General features: G+C 40.1%; 2 protein-coding genes across 2 annotated transcripts; one reads left to right on the forward strand and one right to left on the reverse strand.

Moving 5' to 3' along the window:
- Positions 1 to 9: 9 nt before the first annotated feature.
- On the reverse strand, positions 10 to 2,669 carry pop7 (POP7 homolog, ribonuclease P/MRP subunit). Its single transcript, XM_084343760.1, has 2 exons — positions 2,541 to 2,669; positions 10 to 1,340 (listed from the first exon to the last, which is right to left on the reverse strand). The coding sequence occupies exon 2, from the start codon at positions 1,290 to 1,292 to the stop codon at positions 837 to 839; it is 456 nt and encodes a 151-aa protein (XP_084199886.1). The 5' UTR covers positions 1,293 to 1,340; positions 2,541 to 2,669; the 3' UTR covers positions 10 to 836.
- A 383-nt stretch (positions 2,670 to 3,052) lies between these two features.
- Positions 3,053 to 13,474, forward strand: LOC311252067 (interferon-induced very large GTPase 1). Its single transcript, XM_084344884.1, has 6 exons — positions 3,053 to 3,197; positions 3,422 to 3,497; positions 3,619 to 3,700; positions 3,793 to 4,053; positions 4,371 to 4,631; positions 7,487 to 13,474. Exons 2-6 carry the CDS (start codon positions 3,477 to 3,479, stop codon positions 12,166 to 12,168), a joined length of 5,307 nt encoding a protein of 1,768 aa, XP_084201010.1. The 5' UTR covers positions 3,053 to 3,197; positions 3,422 to 3,476; the 3' UTR covers positions 12,169 to 13,474.
- Positions 13,475 to 14,889: the final 1,415 nt, after the last annotated feature.

Genomic DNA, 14,889 nt, shown 5'->3' on the forward strand with positions numbered 1-14,889 from the left:
CAAGGGGAAGTCTGTCCATTTCATTCATTATATTTGTCTTGTTCAAATCAGTGGAGTTAACGAGCTTCTGCAGTTCAGATGCTGAATACAAGCTGCTGTCACAGACCTTACTGGTCTTAATGTCATTCAAGAAACATCCTGATCAAATGTTCCTCACCTCGATGCATTGGTGATAGTTAAAGATACATTCCTGCAGATTCTATTGTTGTCAAATCAAATACATCGTCCTTCTGATAGCTGTCCATTACATATTCATTTTGAACATAAACACCACTGGTGGTTCAAGGATTTGAAACCAAATGAAATACACTACTGACATCTAGTGGACATTTGCCACAACAACATGGGCATGAAATATAAACGTAGGATACCTCAATCTGTCAGATTACTTGTATCTTTCAAAACACACCGACATGAAACTGTAAACACTTGCACAGAGCCTTAAGGCCTTAAAATTAAAGACACTTGTACATTTAGATTTGGCATAACCATGTCTACAATTATTAAATGACATTGAGGTTTTACCTGGCACACCACTGTTGCTTCAAGACATGCAAGGTGAAAAACAACAACGGTTACAACTTGCAAATGAAACACACGACAAAAGAGCATAATATAATCAGTCAACTAAGGTTCAAACTGGAGCACTCCAACACAGTTCAATGATAAACATACAGCCACCACACTGAATGTTGTACTCCATTTTGCAGTCCTCTAGTGCTGCCACCACAGGTCTTCACAGCCACAGTCCCACATATCTGTCTACTGGTTTATGGGGGAACAAATAGGAGTTGAAGACTAACAGAGAACCTCGAATGCACACACCTCTTTTCTGGTCACTGAGGGTCAGGGTAGAAAACCTTGATATGAATGGCAGAGTTGTTGCGTGTACGCGTCATAGGCTCCCCGGCTTCATCGGGATCTTCAGGCTCCAGATCGTCCACAAGCTCCACAGTGGAGGTGTTGGCGGCCAGCTGCAGCACCCCCTGGCTGCTGGCCTGCAGCTGAAGGGCGATGTTGATAGCCCTGTTGATGGCCAGGCCCAGGCCATGGACACAGATCTCCCTGTGACCCCCACTTTCCAGAAGCTTCTGACAGCGTGCCAGCTGAGCCCGGAAATCAGTCTTCATGTTGACGTAGACGTCGTTCCTTCTCTTTGGGAGTTTCCGGGGGAGGCGCTTCCTAAGGGTGTACTCCACTGGGTCCATCTCTACAGCTGGAGATGTGGAGTCAGTGTGCACCGGAGCTGTCTGAGGGATGGAGGACATTCCTGGGTTGCGTGGCTCCGTCATGTTTCTCAGTAGATATACGTGCTTAGCAGCTCGGGTCAAAAGAGGAAGCTGAGAAAATAAAGTTGGTAGACAGAAGCTGATTAAATGTGGCCATGACACCTTTTAGCAGACATACAGACATGCTATCAGCAATTTATATAATCAACAATTATTGGTTTTAATCCCTCAATGTGCTGATTACATTTTAAATGCCCCTCGTGATTCCCATCTTCAAGAGCAGACCAACAGTATGAATCCAAAAGATATCCAGTTTAATATCCTATAAAACTATCCTATAAAAAATGATTCCTCTCTTATCATACAGGGTTGTTGATTCATCTTCTTTCAAATTCTAAATAGTTTCAGCTCTGCATCCTAGACCCTTCAGTGATCCATCGATCAGCAGCAAATTGACAACTACACTTATATTCACTAAAACATACAAGTAAATGTGCTCAACACTGTCTAATTCCAGGGTCTGTGATGTGATGATCAGCCTTTGTTCTCTGTACCACTGTAAACCGAATGTTTTGGGGGATTTTTCACAATTTTAGAGACCAAACCCTGAATTTAAAAAACAAAACAAAACAAAAAAAACCCCAGCAGCTTTATTGATAACGAAAAATAGTCGTTTCAGCCCATACTAAAAGGGACACTATTCAAACATAACGATATTAAACTAAACTATAGAAACACCATATTACGACACTGCTAGTAGCATGGACTTATTATATACATCCCTTAGGTGATGATAAGGACATCAGCAGCCAGTGGCAGCAACATACCACGAAAAGGACACTATTGCTTTTAATACAGACAAAACGAGTATCGATGCTGCTGCTGGTGAGAGAACAGCTGTAGAGACAGGCCAGTCAAATGTTAGCCACGCTAGCCCCACTTGTGACGGAGTAGTCACATAGCGTTCCCCATGCAAACCGAGGGGGAAACATGAAAACGTTGTTTTTTTTGCTAATTATCCAGAAGCAGGTTGCATTTTCAAGTTTGTGCTGGTGATCTCACAGATGTCTCCAGTCTTCCAGGAGTGATTAAATGTTTTGCCGGGGCAAAACCAACGTTTAAATCCAACATAAATGCGCTCAGGGCCTGGATCTTAGAGTGCTGAACGCTCTCTACTGTTGGCAGTCAAAAATGAATTAGCTAACGAGCTAAAGCTAAAGCTTCTGAGCCTAAAGGCAGTGGGAGCAGCTAAGATAAATAGCCATGTTTACGGCGAAGCGTAAATACTTTAAGTATCATGTTCACACTTACCTTCAGAAGATAATTTCAAGTTACAATAATTTATTTTTATCTCATCGCTGACGGTTGAGTTACCAGCAGCATTCACTTTAGCCAAGCTAGCTGTTTATTTTCTGTGTGACCCGGAAGTAGTATCAGGGGGAAATACTGCCGCGGTCATGTTCACTTCACGATTCGACGCTCGACACACCCAAATCAAAGTTGATGGACAGTGTGTCACTTTGAATATGAGCCGCCTAACACATTATCATCACCATCATCTGCTATTTACAGCAACCTGACGCAAATTCAGATACACAAGTTTATGTATATTAGTATAGAAATAACTTGGCCTATATTTTCAGTAATTTATGTAGCAGTTGAACTTCCATTTCGTTATGCAACCCTGTGTTGTAAAATGACGATGAAATTACCTTGCACCCATAAGCTAATTTTTTCATGATATTTTTCAAATGGATGGTACCGTGGTCAGTTTAGCTTCATTGGAAATCACATGATGGATTTCTTGGAAAACAAAACAGAAAGCAACTTTGCACAATAAAAGGAGACGCCTGCAACAGACTCTTGTATTGCGGGGCAGAACTAACAGTATTGTGCATCGAAGAGGAGCAGAATAATAATAATAAGAAACTCCAGGATTCTTACAATGGATGAATCTCTCCTACAAAGGTAGGCTATAATTTATTATATCTGTTATTTATTTTTCAAAAGCACGCTTTCCATACACTAAAACAGAAATATGACTCAGCATATTTTATGTGCCCTTGAATCTCCCATAGTGGGTTGATTACAGTTTTTTTCTTTTGTTTTGGTCAAAACTGTAGTCTGGCAGGCTGCAGAGTGCAATTAACTGTGTGATTTTTGTGTAAAGGGTTGTTTCTTGTTACTTTCAGGAAGAGGAAGTTTGAATAATCTGGACCACGTGTGAGGTGCCTGAGTGTCCTTACAATGGAGTGCTCTGATGAGGAGGTAAACAGTTATGAAATATAATAATAAAATTATATGCCAAATATGCGTTTTCAGCTATTTTGAATGGGTTATGCTACCAATATTGTCTATAATACACTGCCATTATTTCTCATTTAATAAGGACTTCTATGATGCACCTGATTCCTTCTCTGAGCCATGCTGTGAGGAAGGAACAGACACTTCACCAACACCACAGACTGACTGTAAGTGTGTCAATAACTGATCCAATGTAATGACTAAGTACATGCTGTAGTGTGGAGATATACTGAGATTAATTGCGCTTCTCTTTTGACAGATGTCCCTCCACCAGAAATCACAGTTCTCAGTGTTGGTCAGAAGACTGTTTCCTTTGGTATATCACTCACTGATGACTCTGTTAAGTATACACTGGAATTAAACTACTCCTGCGACACACAGAGAGGCAGTTTGATCAGAGACGACTCCAGCACTGTGGAGGTTGAGGGACTGATTCCTGGGACTGAGTATACTTTCAGCATCACAAGGATTGCAGACAATGGAAATCGAAGCACAGCAACCTCGCTGTCTGTCATCACAGGTAAATCTGAAAAACAAATGAATACAAGAAAAAAAACAGAACTAAAACTACAAAGTGTTGTCTGAATGGTCTTTGTACTCAACATATGCACATGTACTTCTTACTAAGAGGTAAGCTCTGAATTTATGTTGTAAAGGTTCATTTCAGAATAAAGAGGTGGTAAAATGTTCTTCAAAGTGCATGAAGTGATTATATGGGTCATTGTCTTTTACCACACCTCTTGTGCTTGGCGGTCAAACTGCACCTCAAAGTGCAGGCAAACACTGACAGAACATTAATTATCAGTTATAAGTGAAACTATGACATTATTCCCACAGAGCCCAGCCCTCCTGTGCAGATTGCAGTCTATCAGGTCAGCAGTGAGTCACTCTCTCTGCGATGGGAGCCCCCTGCTGGTGAAGTGGAGAGTTACATTGTAACGTGCTGCCATGAGGGAGAAATTGTGCAAGAGAAAACAACGGACACAAACGACCTGACTCTCAGCGGTCTGAGTCCAGGGGTGTGTTACTCTCTGCAGGTTTCTGCACAACTTAGGAATGGAAGAAGAAGCAAGCCAGCTGTAACATCTGCACACACACGTAAGTTAAAGGAAATCACAAGTGCATAAAAAATGAAGAATTATTTTTCGAATTAAACTCAGAAAAAAGACTCCCGCACTGTCAGGCCTGGACAAGGAAGGAGGACTCAGGAGCAGATTTAGAGCAATTTGAGCAGGCGTTATTTGTGAAATTTGTTTTCTTCACTTGAACTCTTAAACAAAGCGATCAAACAAATAGGCTATGAAACACGATATCTATTCTGCAGGCTAAGTAAACAAGGAACAGAACATTAACAAAATTGAGGAAAAACGACCTCAAAGAAAAAAGGATAATAAAACAGAAACGGACCAACCGGAGGAAAAGGCTATAAACAAAACTACTCTCACGACTGACTATGAAAAACTTAATGAAACAAAAGTGGAACTCTACCGGAGGCAAACAAATGGCTATGAACTTTGACTAGAATCTCACTGAAAATAATTACCAATGAAAATCACTCATTTAAGAGGAAGCAAGAAATACAAACTTGAAACATGGCGTGAACAGGACTGTGGACGAAAGCTGGGGTGCGTGACGAACACAACATCCTGGCACAGAACAAAGGGAGACACAGAATATAAGACACGTCAGGTAAGGGAACACAGGTGGAAACAATTAGGGATTAGGGAAGACGTCAGACTGGTGGAACATGAGGAAAGGCAAGTGACCTGAAACGAGAGGAGAGTTGCTTTTCAAATAAAACAGGAAGTTCACGAGACAGAAAACCCCAGGATAAGACACCCCTCACCGTGGTGTGACATGCACACTGTCCACTTCACTTGCAAGTTAAGTTTATTAACAACGTTTCAGTAGTTAGACCTTCATCAGGTTATCTTACAAGAGATTTTCTTTTTTTCTAGGCAGTTCATACAGTACATTTTCATTGAAGCTCTAACCTACTTTTGTATTATAGTTATACTGTTACTTTTGTCATTCAGTGGCGTAGATTTGTTAGTGCAGGTGTGTTTGATGGCATATCGAGGGACATCTTTCTGCAGTGTGGCCTGATTGGGCCACCCGAGTCCACGACCCTACCTAAGACAGCTTCCCCCATTGTCTTGAAAGATAACCTGATGACGGTATAAGTACCGAAACGTTGTTAATAAACTTGATTGCAAGTGAAGTGGACAGTGTGCCGGAGTCTTTTTCGGCCCTCGGTCTTCTCCTACACACCTGTTGACCTTAAAGGATAAGTACCGCTTTTTTACAACCTGGACCTTATTTCTGGCAAAACATATGGTCATTTACTCACCCAGATAACTTTGGTGTCATTCGGCGTCGTTCGGACGAAATTAGATCCAGTGTAGCGGCGATATATCCATATAATGGGAGAGACGGGGCAGCGACACACAGCCTCTATATAACGCATTATCTGCCACGAAACTAGTTAATTTCATCAATATTTTGTTATGAAATGCTAGCGCTATTCCCCTCTGAGTCCGGGCTCGTCCGTTATCAACATCCGGGGTCAAACTAGCAGTAGCAGCTACAGGTAAACAAGCCGCGCTGTCGCGGGTGCGCGCGCAGCTCAGAGACGACATCTTCCAGGTCAGAGGTAGTAGATCAGCCTACAGACCCCGGATGTTGACAATAGACGAGCCCAGACTCAGAGGCTAATAGCGCTAGCATTTCATAACAAAATATTGATGAAATGAACTACTTTCGTGGCAGATAATGCGTTATATAGAGGCTGTGTGTCGCTGCCCCGTCTCTCCCATTATATGGATATATCGCCGCTACACTGGATCTAATTTCGTCCGAACGACGCCGAATGACACCAAAGTTATCTGGGTGAGTAAATGACCATATGTTTTGCCAGAAATAAGGTCCAGGTTGTAAAAAACGGTACTTATCCTTTAAGGTGTGCAAAAGCTGCACTCCCAAAATAAATTCAGACACGTAGGGGCAACAAGAGGATTATATTACATGAAATCAAATACAATCCTATAGAAATAAAACTCGAAAAGTAAAATTAAAGTAATATTAAGACCCCTGCACTCCAGTAGTCTACCAACACAAAGACCTTCTCAGGGCGATGTGGGTTTGAAGAGACATTAATTGATGGTCACTAAAGTATGGGTGACTGCCATCATGTAAAACCATGAACATCCAAAAATCCTAAAAATTAAGCTAATTCTTATTTCATTTCATTTTCCTTGACAGCCAAAGATGATAAGTAATACCTCAATAATATGTACCAGCAATGCCATGAGCAGGTCTGTAGTGGTACTGAAAAGTAAAGGCTGAGTAAACCCTTACATTAGCTATTTCATTAAAGACCCATGAGAGCCTTCATTGATAGATGGATCTGTCAGTCTCTGTTTCATAACTGATGTCAAACTAATCACAATCAATATGTTCTTTATTGTGGATCAATGTTTAAGATATTAAACAAAATTCAAAGCCATTATTCAACTTTAATTAACATAGTTATGGTGTAGTATTACTCCTCATATTAAAATATATGTATGTCAGTTTAAAGCAGGTTTGAATTTAAATTTAAACTTTTTAATTTATTTTTTATTACACAAGGTCAAATGGACACGCACACAAGTGTTAAGTGGATGAGCAGATTTATTACCTAACTGACTAACATGTTATCTTTAACCCCTTGCTGCTGGGCAACAAAGATTCAACAAGAAACTATTTGAGTCATTTGGTGCTTTAACATGCACTACTTGAATTACTTTTGTAATCCTATTATGACGTATGTAGCATACTTCAGCTCCAACGAAAAGACGAGATGCGAAATTGACATTTTTTTTTTGACCTTGTGTAATAAATGACATTCATGTGTCAATAAACTGTGACACCTATAACACAGCTAGAAGTAACAATCATCTTTATATCCACAGAGACACAACTGGAGAGTTTATTGGAGGATCTGGGGTTGGAGCAGCTCTACAAAGAGAAGCTGTCGCTGAGCACAATACTGCAGATTGAGGAGAAGACCATCACTGATGAACCTGCCAAGTGTAATTCAGACCTTCCATGGTATTTTCTGAAGAAACTGATGATGGTTAATGTGACAGCTAGGAATGTGAAATGTGTATCTGGTTGTGAGTCAGCCTGTGATGGTGCATCAGGAAAGACAGAATTAAATGTTGATAATCTGTTTAATAATCAGCATTCAGATGATATGTTGAACCCCCTCGACATAATCACTGCTCTCTTCCTGTGCTCTGATGGTTTTGTACAGCAGGAAATGGCTCTCAAAATGTCCATGGGTCAGTTTTCTGTGCCTCTACTGCTCCCTGATTGTGACACAAAGCAGTGCACACTCATGCTTTGGGCCATGAGAGACATTGTTAAAAAGCACAGACCTCAGTCACTTTCAGAATCCAAAGGCTTTATTGAAGACAGAATTGTTGTCTCTGAACTTCCAATGATATCTTTTGTGAGACTGGGTGAGTGCTCCTTGTCCAAGTCAGAGATCCTCAATAAGCTTCTGAGCAATTCTCAGCAGTACCATGACACCTTTGTTCACCGTGATATGGAGTGTGGTGACAGTCCAAGGAGAATATCCAATGGATTGGCTGAAATTTCTTGGTACCTTCCTTGTGGGAACAAAAACATGGACATTTTCAGTGAGCCGGTAGCTGTAGCTAACCTTCGTGGGGACATTGCTTCACTTGAAACACAATTTTCCTTTTTGTGTCAGACATCTGCAGCAGTTTTTGTGTTCTTTGACAATTTAGACTCTGACTGTGAGCTGCTTATGAACCAACAACACAAGGCAGAGATCTTCTTGGTGGGAAACCAGCAAACTAAATGCTTCAGTAAGGATGCTCTAACGAAGGTAGCAACCAAGTTGAGCTTGACTAACAACAACATCCTTCTAAAAGCTAAGCGCATGAATGATGCAGACTTTGTCAAAAAATTGCGAATCACAGTCAGAGATGTATTTGAGAACTCAAAGATGAAGATGGGCATTGAGCAGATGGCTGACATTGCCCATGAACTGGGAATCTGGGTTGATGAAGACTGTCCAGAGTGCCAGAGTGCCAAGAACAATGCTGATGCCATCACTGCAGAAATTCAAGACATCCTGAAATATAAAGAAACTCAGCTACCATTGCAAGGTCAAATATGGAAGGAACTGACTGGTTTAGAGAAGGAAGAATTTCGGCTTCGAAAAGTTGGGTCTGAAAACATAGAAAAGTACAAAAGTGATCTTCAGGTAGAGAAAGAAAAACTTCGGAAAAAACAGAACTCTTATGACATGTCGAATGCAATGACATGTTTCATCAATGCAATATCAAGCCCAGGGACAGAGAGATCCTATTTCCTGAAATGGATGCGAATGAACCTCGATAACTTGTCTCGAGAAAAACTGTCTGACCTCAGGGAGCAGTACAAAGAAAAATCCAAAAATTCTGAGAACAAAGAGGAAATCAAAGAGATTGACAGACAGCTTTCCAACAGCTCACTGGGGACTGAACACTTCTTCCGTGAAATGGGTCAGATCTATGAAGCTTCACTTTCCCTTCCAGAAACTGACCCATCACGTCAACAGTTACAGCATCTGCCTAAACTATGTGCAGGATTGTTGCTTGATGGATTTCCCCTTGAGCTTGTAGATGGAGATGCATCCAACATACCTCTCAGATGGGTGAGTGATGTTCTCTCTCAGCTCAATGACCTGGTGTCTCCTAAGAACAAGATACTGGTAGTCACAGTTCTTGGAGTTCAGAGCACAGGGAAGTCCACTCTCCTCAACACCATGTTTGGAGTGCAGTTTGCAGTCAGCAGTGGTCGATGCACTCGAGGTGCCTTCATGTTGCTCATCAGAGTCAATGACGATGTTAAAAAAGTTCTCAACTGTGACTTCATTGTGATCATTGACACTGAGGGCTTAAAGTCACCAGAACTCGCACAACTGGACAACAGCTACGAGCACGACAATGAGCTTGCAACACTTGTTGTGGGGCTGAGTGATATCACCATTATCAATATTGCAATGGAGAACTCAACAGAAATGAAAGACATCCTACAAATAGTGGTGCATGCTTTTCTCAGGATGACAGAGGTGGGCAAAAAGCCCAAATGTCAGTTTGTTCACCAGAATGTGTCAGATGTTTCAGCCCATGAGAAGAACTTACGAGACAGGAAACTGCTCCTGCAGCAGTTAAACGAGATGACGCAGGCAGCAGCCAAAATGGAAAAGAAAGAGGAGAACAAGAGCTTCACTGATGTGATGGAGTACAGTCCAGAGACTGGGAACTGGTACGTTCCTGGTCTCTGGAATGGAAACCCACCAATGGCACCAGTCAATGCAGGGTACAGTGAGGCTGTTTATGAGCTCAAGAAAAACATTATCCAAATGTTAGGAAGTTGTGAGTCATCTGCTAATAATATCTTGGAGTTTACAGAGTGGACAGAAAGCCTGTGGAATGCAGTGAAGCATGAAAACTTCATCTTCAGCTTCAGAAACAGCCTGGTGGCTGATGCATACATGAGGCTGTGCACAGAATTCAACAAATGGGAATGGGAATTCAAAAAAGAGATGTACACCTGGGTCACTGCAGCGGAAACAAGAATTTCCAACTTTGGCACAGTTGCTGGAAAATCTGAGACATCTAACATGTCAGATTTTCTCACTCAGTTAAAAAGTGAAGCTTGTGTTGTGTTGTCTAAATGGGAGACGAAGCTTCTTGAAAATCTGGCAGAGTACTTCAAGCAAACAGAGGGTCACGTCTACCTAGTTGAAGGATACAGAGAAGACTTTGTGAACAGTGCAAAGAGCCTTCGACGAGAAATGGAAAACTCTGTAACTAATCAGCTCACAGCAGCAGCTGACATCAGACAGAGTATGACAGAAATTGACAGAATCAAGGAGAATCACAAAAAACAGTTAGAGGGAAGAGTATATGCATTGATTGAAGAATGTCGGCAAAAAAAAGTCAAGATGACAGACAAAGAGCTGGATGAAGAATTTGATAAGATGTGGAATAAAACACTGAATGAACTATCATTTCCAGAGCAAAAGGTCACAGATGTCATCGCAAGAGTGACCTCTGACTTGAGAGTCAATCTGTCACACAGGGGCGGTGGTGCATCTAAATTGTTCAGTCAAAAAAGTCTGCAAGATTGTGGACTGGTGCCTTTCAAATATACTGTGGAAGGATGGTACAAGCAGCTTAAACACGGAGTCAGCAAATTCTTCAATGTTGAAGATCACGTAATGGCTTTACAAAAGATAGCTGACCGCATCATCATGGACTGCACAGAGTTTGTGACTGACAAAGTGGAAAGAAAAAACAACTACCACGACACTTACATCCAGGAGATCCTACACATGATTGATGAGAGGCTGCAAAACAATCAGAATCTGAAGATAGAGATCGAGTTTGAAGTTCCTCTCAAACAGCACATCTGTGGATTTGCAGCCAGACAGTTTCAGAAAATGCACAAAGATTTCCTGTGTGAGAATGATCCCTACAGATGTCTGAATCAAAACAAAAAAAACTTTTGTGATGATTTTAAGGATGTGTTCCATGAACGAGACCAGTGCCAGAAGAAGGCAAAAGAATTCACAGAACGCTGTTTGAGGCCTGCAATCGAAGACTTCATCAACCGTTCCTTGGGTCCTGATATCATTGGTGAAATGAAGACAAAGTTTGAGTTCAGCACACGGATGTTCTTCCAGTATTCAATTTTACTGGATTTGCTCTCAAAGAAGGACTTTGGAAAGTATCAGAGCTACATTTGCTCATATGAGGAGTATGCCAACGAATGGGTTCTTGATTGCATCTTGAAACATTTCTCAAATGGGTCTAAAATGTTTGAGTTTGAAGATCAACATCTCAAGTCAAGAATCAACAGCATAAATATTGCTATCAATAAAGCTAAAACAGAAAAGAGTGGCAACCTGAAGACATTTGTTGAGAATGTCTGTCAGAAACTTGGTGATAAACTGGTAATTTCCCAGGATGCTCTTGGTGCTTTCATGATCCTGAACAATGCTGACCAGGAACAGTTTGCTCACTGGCTCACTGAGTGTGTGAAGGACATGGAACAAGCTCTCAGGAAGAAGTTCAAAGAAACAAGCATCCAAATGAAACTAGAATCTCTTCATGTGAATCCTCAGAAGGAGCTTTTGTCACAAATGATCGGCTGTGGTAAACAGTGTCCATTCTGCACAGCGCCTTGTGAGGCAGGAGGAAGAGAACATAAAGAGCACCACACTTCACTACATCGACCACAGGGTCTGGGTAGATGCAAATGGGCTGGAACACAAAACCTTGTCATTGACATCTGCTCTTCTTTGGTGATCAGTGAGGCTAGTTTTTTCTCCATTGCCACAAAATTCGAATGGCACCCTTACAAGCGTTACACAGAAATTTACCCAGACTGGAAGATTCCTCCAGATGCAAGCCTTCAGGCATCAGACTACTGGAAATATGTGCTGGCAAAGTTCAACAAAGCGTTTGCAGAAGCATATTATGCAAAGCCTGCTGATATTCCAAAAACTTGGGAGAATATCACATACGAGCAGGCAGAGGAGAGTCTGAAAAAGACATTCAACATCAAGTGAGAGTACTAACATTCCTCATATGTACAAAGGTACTCATCTACCTTTCATAGATATTTAGAAGAGTAGAGAATCAGAAACAGTCACATACAGTATATAAGATGACAAGGTTGAAGATATTGTCTGTACACAGACATTTGGCCACTATGGCTTACAATGTGGATATAAGAAAAAAATAATTGCAATACTGCTTAACTTTAGCTGAGGTTGCAATAAACACGTTTAACCAAAATAATCTGCTGTAATAATCACTGTTTGTAAGTAATGCTGACTGCATCAACATTTTCAAGAGCTATTTTATGCGTTGAGTCATTTAACATGTGAAGAACATACAAATATTTCCAGTTTGATCTGAGTTTGAATTTATAATCTTTGTGTGATCGATGAATGTCATCGTGAAAAAGATGTACACAGTTAACCAAGTCAGCAGAGTGACAGAAAATAGTTTTTCTTTTTGTCAAATATCTGATATATAGTCTTTCATTGTTTATGTGGAATTCCTGATGTCAAATATTTACACTTAGTGTACTTTTTTAAAGTCAGTCTTTACACAGTAGGACAGAAAGTTGTTTTGCTGATTAAGGATGATAAGTTTGTTTTTGTTTCTGTGATATTTCTGATGTCAAACATTACATTTTTTTATACACGTGTCAGTGGTATTACATAATACTGCATATTGCATTGCTGTAATCAGACAGAAAGTTGTGTTTTTAAAGTTGATGTGATTATTTACTCCTAATTGATTCATTTTGTTTGTGTTTTAAAAAAAAAAAAATCTAATTGCATATGTGATTTTCTTCACTCAAAATCAGAAACAGTCACATGCTGTTTATAAGATGACAAGGTTGAAGATATTGTCAGTACATGTAGACATTTTGCCACTATGGCTTACAATGTGGATATAAGAGAAAGTCATTGCAAATAGTGCTCATCTTTCACTGAGATTGCAACAAACATAGTAGATACTAACAATCTGCTTTCACTGTATGTTAAGGTTGACCTCATCAATATTTTAAGAACTTTTTGTGTACTTGGAGTTTATGTAATAGTTAAGAACATAAGAAATATTTCTAGTTTGATCTGAGTCTGAATTTGTTATCTTTGTGTGAAAGGCAACAAAATGACAGAAGTAAGTTTTTTTTCAAATATCTGATATATTTACTTTTATTGTTTATTTCTGTGAATTATCTGATGTCAAATATTTACATTTTTTAAAAGAATTCAAATGTCACTCATTCTCTATGTGATAGTTAACATGTATACGTTACTCACTCCTGTTAACTGATTCAATAAAGAGACAAAATTGTCAGACTGGCTATGAATGTCTTTAATGTTTCCCAGATAAGAATCACAGCATACAGTGTATAATAACTTCTAAAGTAAACAGAAATATCATCACCTCATTTATTTATATAGTTTTACTATACTTTTTTTTAATAATCATCTTTTTTAAACTCCATTATTTAACATTTTTATTCATCTCAAGTCTTGGGTTTCTGAATTCAACAAAGAATGTAAAAACAAGACAACAGGTGCAACTTTGCAATGGAGACCAAGCTGAAGGTTTATGTTGAGTGTGTCACTGTCTTCATGTGTGTTTGCCACTGTGGGATGTTAACCATGTACTTCCATTCACCACTGACCTGGCACAGGATCTCTGAATAACCTCAGTGATATGGAGTCATCTTGTTTTGCTTGGCTGACTGCAGGTTTGGTTCATGTTGAAATGAAAATAAACGTAAATTCAGCCTCAACAGTGCAGTGAGTCACTTTATACCATAGACCAGGTTAAGTGTGAGTCCACATACATTTAGTCTGATCATGCTCAGAGTCTGAAAGTGTGCAGGACATTTACTCAACATTTAATCCATCTCTAGACTCTGGAACATGAAACTCTTCACTGCTACATCACATCACTGTGAGGTGGACACAACCTCCATAACCACAATGCAACACAGTGTGTGGAAGGGAAAAGTCAGAGCATCTGTGTGATCTCATTACTCCATGAGGATGTGACGCATCTTATGGTATCAAAGCCCTCGTGTCTGTCCCACATGTGATTAAGTGGCTACATGTAAACACTGCTACATGTGAGGTGAGCTAACATTTAATTGACTGCACTTGTGTTTAGTGTCTGAGTTTAGAAATGCTGACCACGAATCACTGGCCAGCTCCCTCCACCATCTTAACCTTAGTTAGCTGTTAAAGGTTGGCTTTTATCAGTGCTCTTAGTCTCTCAGATGTTTCCATAAATACTCTGAAGTCACACAGATCAAGCAGTAGATTCATCAGGAGTATAGTTGGATCAAGATATATTTCAAAATAAAAGTGTGCTAAAGCTTAAAAAACGTCACGAAGCCACAGAGTAGTTGATCCTTCTCCCCCCCAGAACAAAGAGCAATGACACCACAGACTTTAGCTTTAGTGTTCTAATTAGAAATGTAATATTCATTGGAAACTAGCAAATGCTAACTACAGCATTTAGGCCATCTGCAGTGGAGATGAATGTCTGCTACAGTCACTTTCTTGGTTCAGAATCATGGTGCTACAGGATGCTCAGACAAAGTCTAAAAAAGTCATTTCTAATGGCATGAAAAGTGGTCTGCAGCAAGCATTTTCTTTTACTCACTAATGAATTTCAAACCTCACACTAGTGGCCATTTTTTTGGCAAACTGCACCTGTTGTCTTTTGTTGTCACAAAAAAGCATTTCATTCATTCCCTC

The sequence above is a fragment of the Pagrus pagrus genome, assembly GCF_965226575.1.
Source record: "Pagrus pagrus genome assembly, chromosome: 22".
NCBI lineage: Eukaryota > Metazoa > Chordata > Actinopteri > Spariformes > Sparidae > Pagrus > Pagrus pagrus.

What these genes read in the sequence shown, in the direction of transcription:
- pop7 (XM_084343760.1), bottom strand. Translation starts at nt 1,292, where the DNA reads ATGACGGAGCCACGCAACCCAGGAATGTCCTCCATCCCTCAGACAGCT.
- LOC311252067 (XM_084344884.1), top strand. Translation starts at nt 3,477, where the DNA reads ATGGAGTGCTCTGATGAGGAG. An exon ending in ACCAACACCACAGACTGACT is followed by an intron (nt 3,701 to 3,792) that starts GTAAGTGTGTCA and finishes CTCTTTTGACAG; the next exon opens with ATGTCCCTCCACCAGAAATC. An exon ending in TGTAACATCTGCACACACAC is followed by an intron (nt 4,632 to 7,486) that starts GTAAGTTAAAGG and finishes TTATATCCACAG; the next exon opens with AGACACAACTGGAGAGTTTA.